Here is a 24,758-nt window from a genome sequence, read left to right as displayed (position 1 = left end):
CACCCCCATCTCCTCTTCCCATCTGCCCTAGGGCACAACAAACTGCCTTATGAAGTAGGGCCTCCCCTTCACTGGAGGTCTTCTAACAGACTGGTAACCACTAGTCAGGGATGGTGGAGAGTGCAGTCCCAGCTGGGTGAGATGCTCCCCCCCCCACCGTGAGTGAACCACCCAGCCCCTGGGGAGTAGAAATCTCCCTGGCATTTGCCACTTGGGAAAGAAAGAAGCCCAAGGCCTCCTGGGCTGGCTTTTCCAGTTCTTGCGGAGCCCTCTGACATCAAGGCTGCTGCCACGAAGTGTGGTCTTGGCCCATCTACACAAGGGCATGAAAGACTCCAGCTTTGTAGTACGAGTGGTCAGCTTCCATTGCTTCAGCAACATTATCAACAGCCCTGAAAAGGTAAATGTCCCCACCCTGCACCCGTAGCTGGGAATCCATGCTACCATGCCGACCCCTGGCCGGGAAGCCATGCCACCATGCCAACCCCTGGTCAGGAAACCATGCCACCATGACGACCCTCAGGGGAGCAAAGGGCAAATGGGCCCCTTCCCCACTAGGCATTTGGCCACCTCCTCAGTCACTGCTTTGTCACTTTCCCCAAGGGTGGCCTGCTCCGCGCCCAGCTCCCAGCCTTCCTGGATGCTCTCTGTGACCCCCGCGAGAATGTGATCGTGGCCAGCCTGTGTGCCGTGTCCAACGTGATCTACCAGCTGGGCAAACAGAGTGTTGGCCCCTTCAGCCTGGATATTGCCCTCAGCCTGAGACCATTCTTTGATGATGTGAGCTATGGGTGTGGTTGTGGGTGTGTGTTAGTGTCTTGTGATTGTGTGGATGCAGGGGATTTCAAAGGAACATGGCAGAGGGTGGTTTGGGACACTGTTAAGAAAGTAGCTGCTGGGGGCAGCTGGGTGGTGGCAGTGGATAAAGCACCAGCCCTGGATTCAGGAGGACCTGAGTTCAAATTCGGCCTCAGACACTTGACACTAGCTGTGTGACCCTGGGCAAGTCACTTAACCCTCATTGCTCTGCAAAAAAAGGAGGGGCAGCCAGGTGGCACAGTGGATAGAGCATCAGCCCTGGATTCAGGAAGACCTGAGTTCAAATGTGGTCTCAGACACTTGACACTTACTAGCTGTGTGACCCTGGGCAAGTCACTTAACCCCAATTGCCTCACCAAAAAAGAAAGAAAGAAAGAAAGTAGCTGTCAGCCATGGGCCTTGGCCCTGGATAGCTTATGGTCTATCCGAGAAGATAGGACACATACAGCAGAAGACTTAGGAACACTTAAGAATTGGCCTGGAAAGAGTAACGAGCACCTTCAGCTCCTTGATTTAGAACTTGAAAGCAACTGAGTGCTACCCCTCATTTTGTAGATGAGGAAACTGAGGCACAGAATGGTTAAATGTCTTGTGCAGGGTCATACAACTAGTAAGTATCTGAGGCAGAATTTGAACCTGGGTCTTCTTGATTCCAAAGCCACTGCCCTATCCACTATACCATACTGCCTCTGAGTCCAACTCCCAGCTTTTCTGTATCCTGGGCATGTAACCTTGGGCAAATAGTTTGGGAACCCAATTTCCCCCTTTGTCAACTGAGGGGGTTGGAGCAGATGAGCTCAAAGAACCCAATTGTCATTAAATACAACATCCTAATGCAAGTACAAAGTGATACAGCAACTATGAGATCGTGTGTGTGTCTGTGTCTGTGTGTGTATGGGTGAGGTTGCATGCCTGAGGGTTTATCTGTTTGTGTTTATGGGAAACTGTGCATGGTGGATGAATTTAGTGGGGGATGATCCTGGAATTGTCATATCTGTGAAACTGTGTGCTCAAGTGTGTGTGGGGGGACACATACATAAGTAGATGGGTGTGGTGATGTGCTTGGGGATACAACAGGATATAGCTGGGTGGGCCTGTGGAGTAGTTCTGCACGCCTTTGAGCCCTGCCTCATGCATTTCTAGCTGATGATGTATATGCTTCTGGGTATGTGTTAGATGGGGGAGAAGAGCATGAACAGGGGCATCTGTAAACAATCTGAGGGAAGGGACCTTTCATTTTCTTTGAGCCGCTAATGCCTGGCCCAGTGGGACAGGACCTGTGATGTCGCTGATATGGGGAGTGAACTCAAACTCCAGCAACTTAGCAACTTAGAGAATTGATATGGGTCATATGACCTGCCTCTACTAGAGGTCAGGGTATGTTATTGTACACTAATTTAGGCATCCAATTTAATCCAGTGAGCATTTATTAAGCACCTACTATGTGCCAGATGGGGCAGCTAGATTGCACAGTGGATAGAGCACTGGCCCTGAAGTTGGGAGGACCTAAGTTCAAATCTCACTTCAGACACTTACTAGCTATGTGACCCTGGGCAAGTCACTTCACCCCAGTTGCCTCAAAAACTGGGACCATCTCCAGTCATCCTAATGTATCTCTGACAACTGGACCCAGACGGCTCTGGAGGAGAGAGTGAGGCTGGTGACCTTGCACAGCCCTCCCTCACTTAAAATCCAATTCACTGCAAGTCATGACATCACCCCAATGTTATGGTCCTCTTTGAGAGGACCAACAACAAAAATTATGTGCCAGGCAGCTAGGAGATGCTGCAGTAGATAGAGCATTGGGCCTAGAGTCAGGAAGATCTGAATTCAAATCTGACCTCAGACACTTACCAGCTATATGACCCTGGGCAAGTCACTTAACTCCTATTTTCCTCAGCAAACCACTCCAGTATCTTTGCCAAGAAAACCCTCCATCCATGGGGTCATGTAGAATCAGACTGAACGACAATATGTGCCAATCACTGGAGCTATGAAGACAAAATGAAAAATGTACTGAGTAGATTCAATACATGTTGAGGGTGTAGATGGGATCACCGGTATGTCCATGAGTCTTTGAGTCTGTGTGTGTTTATATATGATGTTGAAGGGATGGATATGAAGGGTGATGTACAAGTGTGCAGAATAATGAAAAGGTGGTGGTACGTGTCTGGGAGAGTGCACATGTGCGATGTAAACGTTCATGGGGGAAATCAAGTTGAGGACATGAGCTCTGTGTGGCTTTGTCTCTGGAAGTATATGTGCATGTGTGTATATCTTAAGTTAATGATGTTTACACATCTCTGTGTCTCTTCTGAGGCCATGAATGCGTGGGAGAGGAGGGGAGCTTTGTTTCTGTCTTTGGGTCTCTGGGCTCAAAGCAAAATATGGTAGTGAATATGTCTGCAAGCGTATACTCAGAGGCATTAAGTTGGAACAGGCAGATGCATGTGGTTGCGTGTTTAGGAATCAGTGTGTGTGTGTGGTGGGGGGAACTGGGGGTTTGTCAATGTGTGGTATGCACAAGATAGGGGTGTAAGTGTGTGACCTTTGCCCAGTCATTTCGCTCATGCCACTTCATGACCCTGTTGAAGGTTTTCTTGGCAAAGATACTGGAGTGGTTTGCCATTTCCTTCTCCAGCTTACTTGACAGATAAGGAAACTGAGGGACAGAGTGGTTAAGTAACTTGCCCAGGGTCACATAGTATCTGAACTTAGATCTTCCTTTCAGGTCTGAACTCCAGGACTGGCACTCTATCCACTTTGCCACCTAGTTGCCCCCCAAGTGTGTGGCCAGGTCAAACTGTATTTCTGGGTAAATGAGTCCTATGTGAAAATCTCAGAGAGAAGAGATGCACGTCTGTGTGGCAGGTGTTTTGTGTTGAAAGCATGGATACATATAGAAACTGGGGGCTTTGCAGGGTAAGTCCCTTCTGGAACTCCTAGCCCAGGTTCAAGGAATCCTCTGGTTGCATATGTGTAGACTCAGAGCCCAGGGCTCCGAGGCTCCCAGCTCCCCCACCCAAGGCACCCTCTCCCACAGTAAATACACAGAAGACACATGTATGGAGGGAGTGCCTCCTCCTCTCGATCATCTAGCAAGTTGAGGGAGACATGTGTATAGATGGGACCATATGAAACAGACAACGTCTGTAGCATCCGCTATAACACTGGGAGGCTACCATACCGACAGCTTGTTGCTCATCTGGAGGAATTTAGAAACACTATCTTCCAGAAGGGTAGCTAGGTGGCGCTAGGGTGCATATAGAGCATCAGGCCTGAAGTCAGGAAGATTCATCCTCAGACACTCACTAGCTGTGTGACCTTGGGCAAGTCACTTTACCCTGTTTGCCTCCTGTATGGTATATGAGCATGCTGCTCTGCTGACCACGTCTCCACTGGACACTGCTAGGAATGGCCCTGCTGACTGACTCTAAGACTTCTCTCTAAGATTCCAGCTTCTGGCTCAACTAAAATATTTCCCCATGAGAAGAGTGAGTACTACCATGCTCTTTTAATTTCAGTCCAGAGACTGGACCAACAAAGCTTTCTCTGTCTTGTTCCTATTCGAATTTTAACTTGACCTCTTATCTCGAATAGATCTTTTCTTTGGGCTAAACTTCTTGAGTTCATTGGGCTTGGAAATTCTGTGGTCAAACTCTATGTTATGGTGAGCATTCCCTACACTTTCTGGTTTTAATTGATGAAGGCTAGATTTATAAACCATGGAAAGGCTGTTTGCCCAACAACTAGCACCCAGTTCTGGGGTTGGGAATTCCTCAATTTTCTATATGTCTCCCTAATTTCTTTTTTTTTGGGGGGGGAGGTCAATGAGGGTTAAATGACTTGCTCAGGGTCATACAGCTAGTAAGTGTCAAGTGTCTGAGGCCGGATTAGAACTTAGGTCCTCCTGAATCCAGGGCCAGTGCTTTATCCACTGTGTACCTAGCTTCCCCACCCCCCCCCAATTTTTTTTTGGAGAGGCAATTGGGGTTAAGTGACTTGCCCAGGGTCACACAGCTAGTAAGTGTCAAGTGTCTAAGGCCATATTTGAACTCAGGTCCTCCTGACTCCAGGGCTGGTGCTCTATCCACTGTGCTACCTAGCTGCCCCCCCCCAATTTCTAATTCTAATAACTAACAGCTAAGTCTAATGACTCTTTGGGTTGTTATGAGGATCAAATGAGATAATATTCGTAAAGTGCTTAGCATGTAATAGGAGGCATATAAATGCCCTTTCCATTCCCCAGTAGTTGGGTAGGTGGGGAAAAAGCCCAGAGACCAGCTGAGCCCAGGGCACAAGCTCATTGTCTCTTCGCTGCATTCCTCTGCTTTCCTATGTAGATGTGGTCAGCAGAAGCACGAGAAGGGGTTGGAGATCACTCTTATGGTCACTGGGAGCAGAGAGCATGCTCTGGCTGGTCTTGATCCTGGGTTCATATATTTAGAGCTAGAAAGGGCCTTGGATTGGGATAAGCTTACAAGATGTCAGGGTGGGAAAGACCTCTGAGCCACCCCACCCCTTCTTTACAAATGAGGAAACTGAGGCCCAGTGATGTTAAGTGACTTGACCATCTAGTCTGATCCCAGCCATTTTAAAAGGCCGGATCCCGTCCTCCAAGGACCCCTGAATCCAAATCCAGGGCTCTTTCCACTGTTTGTAAAAACTCTTAGGCTGCTCCTTCCTCCCCCCCCCCAACCTGGGGCTGTGATTGTGCAGCTTCAAGGGGATGGGGAGGGGAGGAGGCTGGGCATGCAGACGGTGGCAGGCGCCAGTCACCAGGGGACGCTCTGAGCTCCGGCGTGTGCCAGCTTGCTTCTACTGCGCTCTTGCCCACTGGACCGCTCTGTTCCCACGATCCCTCCCATCGTCCCGGTGCGGCGCGTGCATTTCCTGGCCTGTGCCTAAATGTCCATCAGAGTGACCGTAGGGGCAGGGCAGAGCCTCCTCGGCTTCCCCCAGGCCTAGGCCTACCGAACCTAGAAAAGGGGCTGGGAGAAGCGCACTTTGCACCCCCCTACACGAAGAGTAAGGAGGTAAAGTGCCCCTTTTGCCTTTTTTTTCAGGCTTACAGCCCTTGATCTGAAGCTGGGAGTACAACTACACCATTTTACAGAACAGGAAACTGAGGCCAGGGAGGGAAAGGGACTTGTCCCCAACCTTAGGGACCCCTATGGTCCAATCCTCTCATTTTACATTTGAAGAAACTGAGGCCCAGGATGGTGAAGAGAGATAGCCAAAGTCACACTGGCAGTAAGCATCAGAGTAGGATCTGGACATTGGCCAACAGGGGTTCAAATCCTGCCTTTAACAGGTTTTCACTGTGGGACCTTGGGCAGATCCCCTGAGTCCCAACTTCTTTTCATCTTGAATCTTGCCCCTCCCGCTTCTGTCTTGTGGTTCCCTCCCTCCTGCTAACAAGGCCTCCCTTTCCAGCATTGCAAAGAGTTAAGTGCCTGGCTCGAAGCTTTGCCTTCCCACTTCCTGCCCTCATGCTGGGGCACTTTGGCATCCGTTCTTGATTCTCCTTCAAGCACCCCAACCTTCCACTTCCTCATCTTGTTCATTTCCCATGACCTCTTCCTCCACCCCACCTCAGCTCCACACATGGAGATGGTCATCCCCTTGATCTGGCCACCACCCACAAATTCTCAACTTCCATATTTAGGAACTCTGAAATATCCATCACAATCTGTACTCAGGTACTCCTGAATCCAGGGCCGGTGCTTTATCCACTGCACCACTTAGCCACCCCCACCCTATTACTATTGAGAATACCATTATCCTTCTGGTCACCTAGACTCACAAACTAATTGACATGCAAAGCCCTTCATAACTTGGCACCCCCCCCCACCCCTTTCCAATTGTCTTACACCTAACACCTCCCTACCTCCCACACTCGGTGATTCAGTAGTACTCCAACTTCCACAACTAGAATTCTCTCTCTCCTCGTCTCTTTCTCCTGATTTCCTTCACGTCTTAATTAAAAATTCTACTTTCTGCAGGAATTCTTTCTCAGTCCCCCTCATATTAGTGCCTTCTATTGTTGGTCATCTCCAATTCATTCTATGTATGGCTTGTTTGTATGCAGTTACTTGCATGTTGTCTTCTGCGTTAGACTAGGAGTTCCTTTTTGCACCCTCAGAGCGTAGCACAATGCCGGACACATAGTAAGCATTTCATCAATGTTTATTGATTCACTGACTCCCTCAACGTCAGTTTCCTCAAACTATAAAATGGCTACAATGTTGAGGATAGAGAGCTGGTCCCTGCCTCTGACAGAAGATGTATAGGAATAGATTGAGGTGGTAGAAGGTTAAATTAATAAAAGGATAGGTTATGAGCTTTTAGAAATGGAACCAGCGATTATTATCTAGAACAAGTCATACCAGACTAATAGCATTTCCTTTTTTGATCAGGAGAATGTTGTAGTAGACACCCTGTAGCTGGATTTCAGTAAAGCTTTTGACCAAGTGTTACATGTTGTTCTCATTGATGTGATGGCAATGTAGAAGACTGATCAGTGGGAGTCCGAAGGCCTAAATTTTATTCAGTTATTCTCTGAACAGAGATGATTCCTAAAGGGTTTTTTTTTGCTATTATATTAAAATCTATGAATATTATTGTACAGATGGATCCTTTTATCTTTTGAATATTTTAGCAATGGAATCTCTGAAGCAAAATATATGACAATGTTTTATGGTCCTTGGAGAGCCAGGTTGTTCTCCAAAATATTTGGACTAGTCTACAATCCTACCAGCTGTGGATTTGAGCAACCATTTTCCCATTTCAATATTGAACTTTAAATTTTTTCACTATTTTTGTCATTTTAGTGTAAACGAGGAGGGTAGATATCCAAAAGCTGTCAACATGATGATGGTGATAATATAGTGCCTTTTATATGCTAGGCACTGTGCTAAATGCTTTACAATGATTATCTCATTTGAGATTCAGAACAAGCCTGGGAGGTAGGTGCTATTTTTTTTAAAAAAACAAAACTTTTTATTTAAAGTTTTGAGTTCCAAGTTATATCCGGCTCCCTGAGGCAGTAAGCAGTCAGCTCTAGGTTATATATGTACAATTGTGTGAAACGATTCCATATTAGTCATTTTGTATAAGAGGACTTGAATAAAGGGGCAGCTAGGTGGTGCAGTAGATAGAGCACTGGCCCTGGAATCAGGAGGATCTAAGTTCAAATCTGGCCTCAGATGCTTGACACTTAACTAGCTGTGTGACCGTAGGCAAGTCACTTGACCCCAATTGCCTTACAAAAAAAAAAAAATAAAAAGATTGAATAAAAAATGTTCAATTAATATCAGTTCTTTCTCTGGAAGTCGATGGTATGCTTTCTCATTAGTCCTTCAGGACCGTCTTGGATCATTGTATTGCTGAGAATAGCTAAGTTATTCACAGTTCTTCATCCAACAATATTGCTGTCACTGTGTACAATGTTCTCCTGGTTCTGTTCACTTCACTATACATTAGTACATGTAAGTCTTTCCAGGTTTTTCTGAAATCATCCTGCATGTCATTTCTTATAGCACAATAATATTCCATTACAATCGTGTACCACAGCTTGCTTAGACATTCCCCAATTGATGGACATTCTCTTGATTTCCAATTCTTAGACACCACAAAAAGAGCTGCTATAAATATTTTTGTACAAGTAGGTCCTTTCCCCCTTTTTATGTTTTTGGGATATAAACAATCTAGCAGTGGTATTGCTGGATCAAAGGGTATGCAGTTTTATAGACCTTTGGGCATAGTTCCAAATTGCTCTCCAGAATGGTTGGATCAGTTCACAACTCCACTTACAGTAGATTAGTGTTCCAGTTTTCCCACGTCCCCTCCAGCATCCAATATTTTCCTTTTTTGTCAAATTAGCCATTCTAATATGGGTGAGGTGGTACCTCAGAGTTGTTTTAATTTGTATTTCTCTGATCAATAGTGATTTAGAGCATTTTTTATATGACTATAGATAGCTTTGATTTCTTTGTCTGAAAACTGCCTGTTTATCTCCTTTGACCACTCATCAATTGGGGGATGAATTATATTTTTAAAATTTGACTCAGTTCTCTATATATTTTAGAAATGAGGCCTTTATCAGAGATACGTGTTTTAAAAGTTCTTTCCCTGTTTTCTGCTTTCCTTATAATTTTGGTTGTGTTGGTTTTGTTTATGCAAAACCTTTTTAATTTTAGGTAATCAAAATTACCTATTAAAATAGCATTTTGTAATGCTCTCTATATCTTCTTTGGTCCTAAATTCTTCCCCTGTTCATAAATCTGACAGATAAAATAGTCCATCCTCTCTCTCTCTCTCTCTCTCTCTCTCTCTCTCTCTTTTTGGTAAGGCAATTGGGGTCAAGTGACTTGCCTAGGGTCACACAGCTAGTAAGTGTCAAATGTCTGAAGTCAGATTTGAACTCAGGTCCTCCTAAATCCAGGGCTGGTGCTTTATCCACTGCAGCACCACCTAGCTGCTCCACAATTATTTCTTTTTAAGACATTTTGAAATCTGCTAGTGCTACACCCCCCCACACACACACACACATACTCTCTTTCCTCACTTATTTTTCATAGTTCTTGGATATTCTTGATAATCTACTTCTCATGTGGATTTTGTTATGATTTGTGTCTTAATACTAGAGAATGGCTTATTGGAATGGTTTGTTGAAGCCTTTCTCTCTGCATCTAATGACATGATCATGTAGCCTTTGTTGTTTCTATCTGTTTAATATGATTTATTAAATTAGCTGCTTTTCCTGGTTTTCTTTTCTTTTCTTTTTTTTTTTTTTTGGTGAGGCAATTGGGGTTAAGTAACTTGCCCAGGGTCACACAGCCAGTACTTACTGTTAAGTGTCTGAGGCCGGATCTGAACTCAGGTCCTCCTGACTCCAGGGCCAGTGCTCTATCCACTGCGCCACCTAGCTGCCCCCAAGATCCTACTAGTTTTGATGTTATGCTTCAAGCCAGCTTTTGCACTCTCCTCTTTCACCCTCATCAAGAGGCTTCTTAATTTTTCTTCACTTTCTGCCATTAGAGTGGTAGCTTCTGCATACCTGATACTGTTGATTTCTTCGGGAAACCTTAATTCCAGCATTGATTCATCCAGCCTGGCATTTTGCGTGATGTACACTGCATATAAGTTAAATAAGGTGACAACATGCAGCCTTGTCGTACTCCTTTTCCAATCTTAAACCAAGCAGTTGTTCTATGTTTGGTTCTAGCTGTTGCTTCTTGACCCATATACAGCTTCCTCGGGAGATAAGTAACATGATCCAGTACTCTTATCTCTTTGAGGACTTGCCACCTTTTGTTGTGATTCACCCAAAGGCTTTAGTGTAGTCAATGAAGCAGAAGAGAACCTTATCTCTACTTGCTACTCTCTAGAATGCAGCATTCAGTTGGGTATATCCTTCCTTTTTGCCTTTACCTTTTCCCTTCCTTTTTCCTTAGCTATTTGTAAGTTCTCATCAGATAGCCATTTTGCTTTCTTGCTCTTCTTTTTCACTGGGAAGTTTTTTTGTTGCTACCTCCAGTACAACATTGTGAACCTCTATCCATAGTTCTTCAAGTCACCTACCTACCAGATCTAATCACTTAAATCTATTCATCACTTCCACTTCCTATAGGTCATCCCTGTACAGTTCAGTGGTTTTCCCTACTTTCTTCAATTTAAGTCTGCATTTCACAATAAAAAGCTCATGATCTGAATCAAAGTCAGCTCCAGGTCTTGTTTTAACTGGCTGTGTAGAGCTTCTCTATATTAAACAAGTTGTGTATTCTTCACAAGTTCAATGAACAATTATTAATAAGCATCTTCAAGACATTGTGCGAGGTATTCCAGATGTAGAGACAAAGTCAGAACAATCTCTGCTTTTTTTTTTTTTTGGCTGGGCAATTGGGGTTAAGTGACTTGCCCAGGGTCACACAGCTAGTAAGTGTCAAGGGTCTGAGGCCGGATTTGAACTCAGGTCCTCCTGATTCCAAGGCCGGTGTTTTATCCACTGCACCACCTAACTGCCCCACAATCTCTGCTTTTAAGAGGTTTGCATTCTACTCAAGGAGATGGCATGTACATATAAATTAAGCAAATACAAGATCCAAACAGAGTAATTTCAGGAGGGAGAGGGGGAGGAATTAGGCAGGGCCCTGTGTAGGAGGCGACGACATTCGAATTAAGCCTGGAAGTGTGTGAGAGGGGAATTTTGTAGTGGTGTATATATACATACAAGAGTGGGTTGTGGTGGTGGTACATATATATATATAATGCTTCTATATACGTTTCCATCCAGAGGATAAGTGTGCTCTGTGATACGTGTGGTGGTATGTATGGAAATCTGTATAAGTGTATGTATATACACAAATATATGTATATATAAATATATATAAATATGTATAATAAATCTATGCAGCTTACCAGTGAGTGTCTGTGGATGTGTGTACTGTGATCTTTTGTACACACAGGATAGAGAGCATGGTGATAGGAATATATATGGTCTAAGCTTGTGATTGTATCAGCTTGGTAAAGTGGTAAACTCCCTGGTAATGACTTCCTCAAACATCAAGGAACACTACTCTACAAGCTTCTAGTCTTCTGGAGTTGCCTGGAGCACTGTGAGAGTTAGTGCCTTGCCCAGGGTCATGCAGACAGTGTGGTTCAGAGGAGGGACTTGATCCAAGGGCTTCCTGCTTCTAAGACTGGCCCACTGACACACGCAATAGACCACAGTATCCCCCCTCCACCCCCACACACATATACGCAACTACAGTAACCCAGACTCAAGCAAACAAAGCAACACAACTGCTCTTCCATATCAGTATCCACTGTAATCCCGCTGAGCATTTATAGTACATATACACGTACATGTATACCATATTTCTAACTTGGCATATATGAGTATATGGATTATGCGCGTGTGTCTTTGCACAGGGGATGTGTGAATGTATAGCTCAGCAGCCATATTGGTGTGCATGTGGGCCCAAGATCTGGTACAAGGGAATGGGTTTGCATAGGCAGGCACTACAGATGAGTGTATAGCTGCATGTGATTGTGTGTGTGTTTGAGCATATATTTGTGTATTATTTTACAATTGGGTGCACAGAAGATGAGTGAGTGTGATTAGAAATGGGGATGCGGGGGCAACTAGGTGGCACTGCAGTGGATAAAGCACCGGCCCTGGATTCAGGAGGACCTGAGTTTAAATCCGGTCTCAGACACTTGATACTTACTAGCTGTGTGACCCTGGGCAATTCACTTAACCCTCACTGCCCTGCAAAAAAAATTATTCTTCCATAGCTATAATACTGTATAAGAGTGTACCTTTGAGTGCATGGGCGTGTTTATATATCTGAGTGTGTATGGTATGTGTGCGAATGGGACGTTGCAATTGTCACATTATATGCTTATAAATACAATTGACAAATGTGAGCACATGCACATATGTTTAAGTACAAGTGCATGTAGGACATGGAGATGGAATGTTATATCTGTGCGTGTATATGTGTCTGTGAGTTTATGGATGTACATACAGGTACATATGGGTATATGTGTATATGTACTATCAATGCTCAGAGGGATTAGAGTGGATACTGATATGGATGAGCAGTTGTGTTGCTTTGTTTGCTTGAGTCTGGGTTACTGTAGTTGCGTATATGTGTGTGAGGGTGGAGGGGGGAGGTTGAAGGTCATGTTTTGAGTAGAAAAGTGACCGGTATTATTATAGCAGAATTGGGCCTTGGGGAATAGAGGGACCTGGTTGTTTCAGCATGACAATAAGTAATCCTGTGTTGCTTCTAGGGCTGCCCTGGCTCCTGAGACCCTTGTCACATTCAGAGCGGTTGTGGGTGCGTGTGTGCATACCCCCATATTTGTGTGCATATCCTTGGGTAGTTGTGTGTGTATGTGTGCGTACCTCCATATTTGTGGCTAGGGAAATGAGTGTGCATGTTTGTGTGGTTGTAGATGCAGGCCCAGTAAGGAATGGAGGGGGTAGAGAAAGCATCAGTATATGGGTGCATGTGTTCCTGCCCAGGAGATGAGTGTAAGCAAGCATGCAGACTGGTGATCTTCTGGGTCTACAAGCATGTGGGGCCAAGGGTGTCTAAGCAGATGCATGTGTGTGCACAAAGGGAGTTGAGTGTGAATTGGGTGCCAGTGGCTTCTGTCTGCTTATAGGTTGAATATGCCTCTGTGGTTGTGTGGGTTTTTCTATACAAGGGAATGTTTGTGTGGTTGTCTGTGAATGACTATAAATCTCTGAGTGTGCATGTAGAATGAGGGGCTCTATTTATATGCTGTGTGTATACATAGGGAGTGGAGTGGGCGCATGTGAATAGGAGTGTCTGCTTCTAAATGGGCTGTATATGGGGGCTGACCATGCGTGTGTCTATATACTTTTTTTGTCCTTAAAATAACTGCAGTTGAAACAAATTCTTGATAGCTTCTGTTTTTACATCGCCTTCATTTCCAAGTAGATCCCTTCCCCCTCCCTGATCCAGAGATCCAGCTTTTCTGCAATTAGGAATAAGAAAGAACAAGGGGGAAAAGAAGCTTAGTAAAACTGACCCACCCATCAACCATGTCTGACAGCACATTCAGTGTTCAATATCCATAGTTCTCCACTTTTGCAAAGACTGGAAGGATCTACATATTCTCATCTCTTCTGTGGCTTAGTTTGTCTGGGAGGCTGAACATGCACATGTAAGGGATGTATCACCCATGTAGATTATATGTGTCAAGATGAATCTGTCTAGATTTCTAGATGTCATAGAGAGGCATGACTAGAACTCTCTAGAGTATCCTTCACCCATCCTTTTCCAAGGAATACTTTGATTACTACTAGGAGGAGAACCAGAAGGTTGGAGCCAGAGACTGACCCTCAGAGACTGTTCTCAGAGAAAGGGTACTAAGTGAGAATTTTTCTATTTGCCCCTCTAAGTATTTTTAGTCTAGGAGAGATAATTTTTAGATCAAAGCTGAGTGCCTGGGGCAGCTAGGTAGTGCAGTGGATAAAGCACCGGCCCTGGATTCAGGAGGACATGAATTCCAATCTGGCCTCAGACACTTGACACTTACTAGCTGTGTGACCCTGGGCAAGTCACTTAACCCTCTTTGCCCTGCAAAAACAAACAAAAAACATCAACAACAACAACAAAGATGCTTTGTGCCTAATCACTTTCCCTAAATGGGAAAGGAAAACTCCAAATTAAAAATCCAAGACCCAACTCCCTTCTCACCAAATTCTAGTTCCACAATGAACATATATATATAGTGGTTAGCAAATAAACTCACTTATACAAGCTGATAAAGAGAAACCAGAGAAGGTATACGACAGATAAGGATATTGCAAATAATACCCAGAGTGAATGAGCTCTCCCATTGGTAGTGATATGTCTCAGCACAAGCAAGACGATAAATTCTCTCAAGTCTCCAGTGTAAGCTGGAAATCGAGACATGATCGAGGTGCTAGGTCTTCTGGCTTCTGCCCAGAAACTTTCTCTCCATTCAGGAACCTGAGGAGAAACTGCAATGACATGTCTTCTTTCTCAAAGCCGTAAGACCACAGTCTCTCTTCTCTCTCAATCACTTGCCAACTTTGCCCCTCATGCAGGCACGGAGCGTGGAGTGATGTATCTCCACCTATTAAGGGAATCTAATGCAAATGGGCTTTCAGCCATAGGTTATAATTCCTCCCCTGGGTTGAAAAATCAATTCAGTCTCTTGCAAAAATCAGCTGGGGCAAGCTTGAAACCTGTAACTATACAGTATATACTCTACAAGCATATATGTACCTTTGAAACAGCCAGAGTGATTTTCCTGACATCCCAGATAACCAACTTAGAAACTAAAATAAAGCAAACATTCACTAACAGTACTTGCAATAGACAGGAAGTGTCAAGAACATCCTTTGAGAGTACTGCAGTGCCAACAAGCCTATAAGATGTGACACATGCACAATTCAAAAGTATATGGGGCAGGGGCAGCTAGGTGGCGCAGTGGATAAAGCACTGGCCCTGGATTCAGGAGGACCTGGGTTCAAATCCGACCTCAGACACGTGACACTTACTAGCTGTGTGACCCTGGGCAAGTCACTTAACCCTCATTGCCCTGCAATGGGGCAGCTAGGTGGCACTATGGATAGAGCACCGGCCCTGGAGTCAGGAGGACCTGAGTTCAAATCTGGCCTCAGACACTTAACACTTAATAGCTGTGTGACCCTGGGCAAGTCACTTAACCCCAATTGCCTCACCAAAACAACAAACAAAAAAAACAAAAACAAACAAAAAAAAGTATATGCATATTCATGGTATGTAGCAATCAATCAGAAGTAACAAAGCATGGCTTAACAATAAGCATTAATGTATATGGAAAACAATTAATGAACCTACACCAAACCAAAATCAAATGAACATAACAGTAAAGTAAAAATTAGCATACTTGATTTAAATATGCATGAATTCACACGTGCAGCAATAAACATATGCAGTTACACAGAGGACACATTTTTCAGGAGCAATCTCTAGTCTTGTCTCCTCAGCATGTGTAGCTCTATCTGCTGGTCTGCCTGCACCACCATAACTTAGTCTGGTGATTGGGCTGCTGGGCCGAAGTTCTCTTGGCACTGACTGATCTCCCTGTTCTATACCAGAGCTAGTAATTGGTGTGGCTTACTATTCAGATCAAGCACAAGTGAGAGAGACAGTCTCAGAGCTCACCTCAGGAGAAAATCTCTGACTTAGGTGTTGGCAGCTAGACTGGCAGCCATATCAGGTTGGCTAGCAGGATGTTGGATGTCTGTGGGTTGAATTTATACCCTAAGAGTCTCTGTATCAGGGGTTTTTTTTTGGTGAAGCAATTGGGGTTAAGTGACTTGCCCAAGGTCACACAGCTAGTAAGTGTTAAGTGTCTGAGGTCAGATTCGAACTCAGGTCTTCCTGACTCCAGGGCCGGTGTTCTATCCACTGTGCCACCTAGCTGCCCCCCTCTGTATCAGTTTTACAAAGGAAAGTAGTTGCTTCTGGGTTCAGTGAGGATGGGTTGTGTGTGGGAGTGTATGTGTATAGGGGCTGTGACAATTAAAAAGGTTCGAGAGACATCGTTTCTGGGTAACATGATCATTTTATTAATAAGGCCAGCATGTTGTTCATAAAAGGAAGGTCATTTGGCCATGTCTCTTAGACCAAAGACAATTATGGCCAGTTTATATACCCTTCAAAGAGTAGGTGTTCAATGAGGAGTTGAGAGTTGACATCATGTCATCCTTAGAGAAACTATCTCTATACTTAGACCTCCCACAGTCTTGGACTATCTAGACAAAAGGATCTGTGTCCACCCAAGCTTGAGGAGAAGACAGTGGGCTTCCCCACCTTAGATTGGTTGGGGTCTGACCAAGAGGAAGGAGAGTTCATTCAGTTTCATTATCAGTAATGTCCTTCAAGACACTGAACTTAAATTCGGGACTTTGGAAGAAGGGGAGAACTCTGAATCTCCCCAAGATGTTGGTTATTAATAATCATTTCTCTGAGTGCTAATTATGTACAAGTAGGTTGTTGTGTGTGTCTGTGGGCAAGAGATTAGATCACCGTGGTGTATGGGCCTGCATGTGGGGCTGAAGTTGTGTGTATGTGGGCCCCTGGGATATGGATGAATGAAGTTAGGTGTCTATTTGTATATTTAGACGTATGAGGCAGTATGTGTGTGTTTGTGCACAGAGAGACAAATAACGGCATGTGGATTGGTGTGGTGTTCAACTTTATGGGACTCGGGGCAAGTGTGCCACTAAATCATAAAATGGCAAACCTGGAAGAGACTGCAAGACCCAGAATGGAGAATGTCAGAGTCTGAAAGACCCTTAGAGCAGAGAATATAAAAGCTGGGAGCAACCTTAGAATCTAATGGCAGAACTTGCGGGGAACATCTACTTCAACTCCCTCTCATTTTATACTTGATGACGCTGAGGGTTACTTAGCATACACGTGTGCAAAGGCAGGCATTATTGTGTGTGTATGCTTATGTGGATCAGGAGGGTGTTTGTATATATAACTATGTGTGTACATGTATGTGCCCGAGGGCTGTGTGGGTGCAGACAGATGATGGTGGCTGGGTATGAGATATGCCTTCCTATAGGGCTGAGGGCAAAGGAGGTGAAAGGCTTTGCTGCTGGCACACACCCTTTGGCCTGTGCTCGGCTAGTCAAGCTCTTACAAGTTAGTATCAACAAGAACTGGGAGTTCTAAAGCACATCTGGGCTCACCCCTGGACCAAGTGCCCCTGGGAAAGCCAAAGAAGATCAACTTGAATGGGTAGGCTGGGGTCCAGGTCTGGTTCTGGATCCTCAGACCTCCTTTTATAGAGTGCCCTGGTGCCCTGCTTAAGTCCTGGCGGGCCTCAGTGACTTCTGCTGGTTGGTTGGGTTAGGGCTATGGAAAGATGTGCCAACACTGTCCAGGTGGTGCCTGTGGGGGTGACTATGTAGGTTTGAATGCCTTGGAGGGAGCCTGGGGGTACCCACAAATGGCGTGGCCACTGTAGTTGTGGACCCAGACAGAATACCAATGGCTCCTGATACCCCCCTGTTCCTCAGTGCCCCTAGCTGGCCCATAGGCATTTGTCTGATGAGCCCCACCCCCATCATGCAATCTTTCTCTCTACTCGTGCGGCTCCCAGGAAAGAGGAATTGTTCGAGGTAGCGCCATCTATGTCTTTGGAACCCTTGTGGGCAGCATGGAAGGCAAGGAATCACCCCTCCTGAAAGAGCAAGTCTACCGGAGCCTCATCCCCTTGCTTTTCCACTTTTTGGATGAAGATGAAGAAGTAGTGAGGGTGAGTTGGCTCCCCTGGACCTCACTGCCAGGTCCCAGACTCCCCCAAGGCCATGGGGTATAGTGGAAAAAATCAATGTTGAGTCTAGAGCTAGGAGACATGGATGCACATGGAGAGCTTTCTTGGTGGTGTGACCTTGGCCAAGTCATCTAAGCCAATTTTTTTCTTGTCCATAATAATACTTGTACTGTGTGCTACTACACAAACTTAAGGCTAGAGCAAGATTAGCTCTGTAAGCATAGTAGGAGCACAGTGGACATGGGCTCATGCCCAGACCCCTTCCAGTACATGGGCCTCTGGCATGACTAGTGGCTCCTACATGGTTCCTTGAGACGGACAGTGCAAGGATGAGCTGTGTCAATGAGGATGGATGCAAAGGACTAGTTAAACCTCCCACTATCCATCTTCCTCCTCTCCCTGCTTTCTCTTGGGAGTGCTCCCTTTTTCCTTGAAAGCCTCCTGCCTGCCCTGCCTTCACATATCTTATCATAGAATTGAGAAGCCAAGGGGGTCTCACCTCATTTTACATGGGGGGAAACTGAGGCTCAAAAGAGACAATGATTTGACCAAGCAAAATGCCCTGTGCAAACCCAAGGCCTCCAAGCTCTGTGTGCTTTCCAATGCATAGCACTCCTCTTAACACCTGAGCCACCAGAGCCTCCCCTGTGGTAAATAGATTCAAATCTTCCATGGTGGCCCATGGAAAGGGTCTTGGGAAGCTGAAGTGGAATTTCTCAGGCTTGTCTTTGGGCCTGCTTCCTGATCTTTCTAAGGTCCTTCTTTTCCCTCTCCTTCCCTTCCCTCCCTCCCTCCCTTCCTTTCTCTCCTTCCTTCCCTCCTCTTCTTCTCCTCCCTCCCTTCCTCCTTTTTCCCTCGCTTTCTTCCTTCCTTCTCCCCACCTCAAAGGTGAGCTAGCCCTCTGGATATAGCAGAGGCTGGCCAGGACAGTGAGGCCCAGCCCACTACCTCCCATGGGGTTCCAGAGTTCCCCTTCCTCCTCCCCCTCACCTCTCCAGTTCAGCCTCCTAGCTTTCTATTTCCTGTCTCCTTATCCCATGGGGGAGAACACAAGTGGGAGGAAAGGTTCTTCCGGCAAGCAGCAGCTGCAGACGGAGCTGGTCCCCTTCAATCACAGCAAGATGAGGCCTCTGGCCTCTGGAAACGAGGCTGTTGCTTTACCTCTTTATCTCTTAAAAAATGTCCAATCCTATCCAGACTGAACCAAGGCCCAAATGGAGGTCAGGTCAGGGAGGGACCCTGAGGGGCCCCAGAGGTCAGGCCAGGGAGGACCCCTTCATGGTAGGAGGCTCATAGACTCACAAAACTTCAGAGTTCAAAGGGGCTTTAAAGGCCATCCAATCCAACCCATACTTGATTAAGAGTCCCCAAGATGACATCCCTGCCAATCTGCCCTCCGACCTTTGTCTGATTGATACCTCTCCCTTCCCGGGGCCATCCTTTGGACTGTAGGCTAGCTCTGAGTATCACAAACATTCCCGTGCATTGAGCCACAATCTGTTCCTGTGCTCTCTCCCCTAGTTTTGTCCTCATCTTGCCTTCTGGGACCAAGTTGCATGAGCCTAATTCCTCTTCCACATGGCAGGCTCTCAAATACTTTAAGATCTCAAGGACACTTTCTCCTCATTCTTGGTGCATTTATGTGTTGACATCGGAGGCCCAGGGCCTTCCTTCTGTCCCTTTTCTTGGCTAGGATCTCCTCCGAATTGCACAGCCTCCCCACCATGCCAGAGCCAGCAATAAGGGCATTTGGGGGCAGTTTTCTCATTGCCCCTCCATTTTCGCCCTCTCCTTGATTGGTTTTTTTCCCTCTTTTCTTTTTTTCTTTCTTGTGTCATGGTTTCCGCTTCTCAACAGGAAGGTATTGAAGGCCAGAGCTGTGCAGGCATCTGTGGATGTGTCTTTCGTATGTGCATAAAGGTCCACCCGTGGATAAATGGACATTGGCCAAGCAAGGCTGTCTTGTGAGAGCCACTTGCCCTTTGCCCCTCAGGACCCAAATGCCTTCAGGACACGGGGCGTGGATATTGGGGGACAGAGCCTGGCACCAGCCTTGCTGCTGGCTTCTTCCACCTTCTTCCCTTCCCAAAGCATCTCCTCGGCACACTAGGCTTCTTAGCCTTAGTCAGCTTCCACTTGGCTCTCTACTCCCTCCATCATGCTCAGCCTTTCACCAACTTCTGCTACTTCTTTCCAAATCTTACACTTGCAGCATCGCCAATGCTGCTGCCAGCTCCTGCCCTTGGTGCTTCCCTTTTGGCCTGCTGCAAAAGCGTCCTGACTTGTCTCCCCTCCTCCAGCGAATCTGCCCTGAATACCAGTCTACCTAAAATCCGCCTTTCATCCTGCTGCCCTCCTGCTTAGAAACCTACAGTGGTACTCGATTCCCTGTGGGCAAAAGTCCAAGCCCCTAGCCTGCAATTAAAGGCTGCCCATAATCTGATCCCACCCTCCATGGCCAACCTGAGCTTTCTTTACTCTACAATCTAAGCTCTGTGCTCGGGCAAAGCTGGTTTCCTTCCTCAGGGAGGCTCCTCGGGCCAGGACAGGAAGGGGGTTCAGGGCAGCCCTGGGAGCCAGGATGGAGAGAGGGCTTGAAGTGGCCCTGGAGGTCATGATGGAGAGGGGGCTCAACATACCTCTGAGACCCCTGTACAGTGATGAATGCGGTTATCTCATATGTGTATATTGAACAGAGAGAGAGAGAGAGAGAGAGAGAGAGAGAGAGAGAGAGAGAGAGAGAGAGGAAGGAGAGGGGAGAGGGAGACAGAGAGAGTCCCTCTCCAACCCACGGCCCACCCAGTGCTTTCCCTGACCTTGGTTTCCTGTGTATTGCAGAAAGCCAAGTTCACCTTCTTCCGTTGTGCCAGCTTCCTAAACTGGGACGAGCTGGAGACGCTCTTCCGTCGAATTGCCTGGGAAGAGGACCTGCAGGCACTGCACAGCATCTGGAAATGTTTTGTAAGGGATTGGGTCTAGTTGGGGGTCAGAAGTGGGGGGTGGGCACCCATCTGGGAACCTCTGCTCTCTGCCTAGGCCAAGGCTCAGGGCTCTGTCCCCTGTTCCTCTGTGCCCCATCCTCAGGGTCCCTAAGGCTTCAGTACTTGGCAGGCTGAATTGATGGGACTGCAGAGCCCGGGCCAGCCCAAAGGCAGCTGGGCTGCTATTGGATGCCAGGCCCCATAACCTTCAGATTTCTGTTTTCTCTCCACTAGATGGAAAACATGTTCTGCAAAGTGGACGTTTTCCTATCCCAAGCCCTGGGTTATATCCACAGCAGACAATGGAACATGCGTACAGCTGCAGCACTCTACATAGGTACTCCCCCCCATGCCAGGCCCTTTGCCCTGCATAGGGATCACTCCAGTGCCAGGCCCTTCTTTCTTCATTGCTTCCTCCCTCTGGCCCTAGCCAAACATGCTGGAGAGTCCCTGGATGCCTCTACTGCCTGGTGTCCACCATGACCAGCCCCCCTTCCCTACTGGCTATCACAGGCTCTCCTTCTTAGGGACGGATGATCAGAGGATCAAGACCTGAGAAGTACCTTAGAGGCCCCCTAGTCCTTTCCTCAGTTTACAGAGGAGGAGAGAGAAGCCAAGAGTAGTTAAGGAACTTGTCCAAGCTCCCTCGTGAATAGAAGAGCTGAGATGGAGACCCCCCCCTCTTCACTCTAAATCCAGGCCTTTTGCCCCATCTGCCGACAGTAACCCCACATCGGGGGGCTCCAGGAAAGTCGGGGTAGGGGGCAGAAGGATGGGAGCTGTTGGGTGGGAGTGCTTTCAACTGGGGCCTGCCTGATGGTCCCTGGATGTTCCAAGGTGCTCATTGGGCCCAGTGATGGACATGGTTTGACTTGGCTTCTAGGACCACTTCTGCCATTGACATAATGTGGAATGTCCAAAAGTCACATCCCCCTCTCTGAACCTCAGTTGCCTTATTTATTCCCCCCCTCCTATGAGCCATGGCCAGTGTTCCTGACGTATGTCTTGCCACTGGACTCTGATGACTGCAGAGGAGAGAGTGAGGCTGATGACTTTGCACAGCCCTGGCTCACTTAAATCCAATTCAGTGCAAGTCAAGCAAGACATACCCTTCCTGATGTCACCGGTCCTCTTCCAGAATGAAGGACGACCAACAACGATCCCCCTCTCCCAAATTCCTTTGGGAGTTTAAGCTATCTATCACTTTTTTCTGGGTAATTCTGGTAAGGCCAGCAGGTTATTAATAAAAGGATGGTCATTGGTTGTCTCTCTCAGACCAGAGACCAAAATGGTGGTGGACTCACATAAGCTGTCACTTATTCAGCTGGTCAGTCTCCTGGAAGGAGTGGGGAAAAGCACTGGATTTGTCATCAGAAAACCTGAATGAGAACCCTAGATCTGCTGCTGATTAGTTGTGTGACCCTGAGCAAGTCCCTTCTCTTCCCTGATGCTCAGTTTTCTCCTCTGCAAAATGAGACCCTAAAGTTTCTTCCAGCTCTAAATCCTATGGTCCATTTTTTTTGTGGGGCAGTGAGGGTTAAGTGACTTGCCCAGGGTCACACAGCTAGTAAGTGTCAAGTGTCTGAGGCCAGATTTGAACTCAGGTCCTCCTGAATCCAGGGCTGGTGCTTTATCCACTGTGCCACCTAGCTGCCCCCCATGGTCCTTTTAAAAACTTGTAAGGTGCCAAGTGAATCTTAGCTCCTTAGACCCATCTCAAATTGGGTGCTATCCTGTCTTGGGCTCTGACATCTGGGAACCTCTGGCTAGGGAGTCCATTGTCCCCTTAATTGTTAATGTTCACCCCTCCCCAATTTAGTCACTAATAAACATTTTTTAAGCACCTACTACTAAAGGCCCAGAACTGGGCTAAAGGCTGGGGATAGGCCAAAAACAAAACAAAAGACCAGTCCCTGCCTCAAAGAGCTCATACTCTTATGGGAAAGAGGTCTGCCAACAACTATGTCAACAAGTCAACTGAGGGACTTTTTTGCATATGTGGAATGTAAGATCCTAGAGGGCAGAACCTTTTTTGTCTTTCCCCAGGGCTGTAGGCCCTAAATAAATATTTATTGAGTTGAATTGGTTCAAATCCCACCCCATCCCATCCTATCTATACCTGAGTGGAAGTGGCCTCCAGACCTGAGGCCTCCACTGCTTTTGCCTCTCCATCAAGGACACACAATCAACATGTTGCCTTATGAGGTATCCAGGGTGCTGGATGAACAAGGTGTGATTCTCCTGTATCAAAGTAAGTTGGGGTGCTGGGGTTTGATGGAATGGGGAGGCTAAGCCTGAGGTGATCCTCTTGGATGATTCTTGGGCCCTGAGGTGAGGGAGGGAGGTGTTAAGTGTATGCTAATGCTGGACATCAACAAGGCTTTGGGGGAGAACAGAGCAGCTAGGTGGTGCAGTGGATAAAGCACCAGCCCTGGATTCAGGAGGACCTGAGTTCAAAAATAGCCTCAGACACTTAACACTTACTAGCTGTGTGACCCTGGACAAGTCATTTAACCTTCATTGCCCATCACGAACAAACAAACAAATAAATAAATAAAAGGCTTCCCTACATATCCCCATCTAAGAGGGTCAGCTGGGCCTGGCTTTATGTATGGGAGGAATAGAGTAAGCCTCACTTTGTCCCTCTGTAAAATGGGAATAATCTGGCTTGCCCTCCCTCTCTGGATACTCTGGACCATGTAGAAATTGGCAGAAAGTATTACTGAGTTCAGTCAAATGTAAAGTCCTGAATGTGGAGGCTGCTGGACCTGGATTGAAGTGACCTTGTGGATTGGTGGAAAGAGTGCTGACTCTGAAGTCAGAGTCTCTGGGTTCAAATGCTGCCTCTGATGCTTACTCCTGATGTTCCCTTTGGCAAGTCATCACCCCTTCTTGGGCCTCAGTTTGCCTATCTGTAAAATAGGCCCTCTGAGGGCCCTTCTGGCTCCAAGCTTCTTTATCTTTCCTTGTCCTGCACCCCTCTGGCAGGCTGAAGTCTATGGACACCCTTTTCAAAATATTGTTTTTCAATAAGTGTGGGACAGTAGCTAGGTGCTCCTGGGTCCATCATTTCTCACTGAGCATCAGTTTCTTCATCTGTAAACTGGAACCCATAGCCCTTGTGCTACATATGTGAGAAAGCAGTTGGGAGGAAGGAGCCTTGGGCCCAAAGACATGGAGGGCAAGGCCTGTACTGGCCCAACCCCGCCCATCTGTGCCCCAGAACTCAGCCCCCACTCCTTTTCTGCTTTTCTTTCAGTTTTTTCCACACTAGAAGAAGATGATGAGAGATTCATCCGCCGCGTGGCAAATGCCCATTTCCCAAGCCTGCGCATGGTGGCTCGCCTGGTGTAGGCAGTGGCCTTTGACCTTGATATCATGCTTCAGCCTCAGCAGGAGCCCTCTGGGGCCTCAGTGAAGCAGAAAATCTGTTCATACCCTACCCCTCCCACCTGGGCTCTTCCCTCTTCCAGAAACTATTAAAAGATGTCTTCCCTCCTGGACCTCTCTCTTCCTCTTCCTCCACTGGGCTTGGCCTGGCTTGGAGGCGGCTGCTTCCCTTTGGCCTATGGGATCAAAGCTTTCTGCCAGCCAGGGAGGGAGGGGGCTCCTTAAAAATATCAATCAGCCCATCCACATGGAGAGTAGAGTGGTTTAGGAGTGTCAGCCGCGCCCAGAGAAGCAAAGCCTGGCTTTAGAAATCCCAGTCCCAGTTCAACAAGTCCATTCCCAACTCCTTGTTTTGTTTTCTGCTGTTTTAAGAGTTTGCATTCATAAGCTATATCTCCTTGCTTGTTGCCTCAGTGGAGGGGGAGGGGAGGAAGGCAGGGCAAGAATTTGAAATTCAAAAACCTTCCAAACAAATGTTGAAAAATGGTTTTAAATTTTAAAATTATTAAAACATCAAAATGTTCACAAAAAGGGTGTGAGATGTGTATGTGGTGTTGGGGGGGATGGAGAGAGGGGCTGGAATATTGGGGGTGGGGGATGGTATGTGGGAGGGGGGTGGGCTTTAACTGGCCTACCCCATTCAACCCTTGGGAGCTCCCCAAATGAGATCCATCCAGGTAGCCCAGTCTTTGCTGCTGATCTTCTGTGCATTTGAAAAGGCTA

At 46.6% G+C, this 24,758-nt stretch overlaps 1 protein-coding gene across 1 annotated transcript in view; it reads left to right on the top strand.

Annotated features, from left to right (window-relative positions):
* The window catches only part of LOC122733897 (maestro heat-like repeat family member 5), a 137,845-nt gene extending 113,846 nt beyond the window's left edge, over positions 1-23,999 (top strand). The window contains exons 20-26 of the mRNA XM_043974611.1: positions 257-400; positions 604-780; positions 17,491-17,646; positions 20,503-20,625; positions 20,880-20,982; positions 22,822-22,896; positions 23,905-23,999. Coding sequence (XP_043830546.1) covers positions 257-400; positions 604-780; positions 17,491-17,646; positions 20,503-20,625; positions 20,880-20,982; positions 22,822-22,896; positions 23,905-23,999 — 873 coding nt within the window. The remainder of the gene's footprint in view (positions 1-256; positions 401-603; positions 781-17,490; positions 17,647-20,502; positions 20,626-20,879; positions 20,983-22,821; positions 22,897-23,904) is intronic.
* The last annotated feature ends 759 nt before the right edge of the window (positions 24,000-24,758 follow it).

The sequence above is a fragment of the Dromiciops gliroides genome, chromosome X (genome assembly GCF_019393635.1).
Source record: "Dromiciops gliroides isolate mDroGli1 chromosome X, mDroGli1.pri, whole genome shotgun sequence".
NCBI lineage: Eukaryota > Metazoa > Chordata > Mammalia > Microbiotheria > Microbiotheriidae > Dromiciops > Dromiciops gliroides.
The sequence above is the reverse complement of the archived record's forward strand: the minus strand, read 5'-3'. Positions and strand labels throughout refer to the sequence as shown.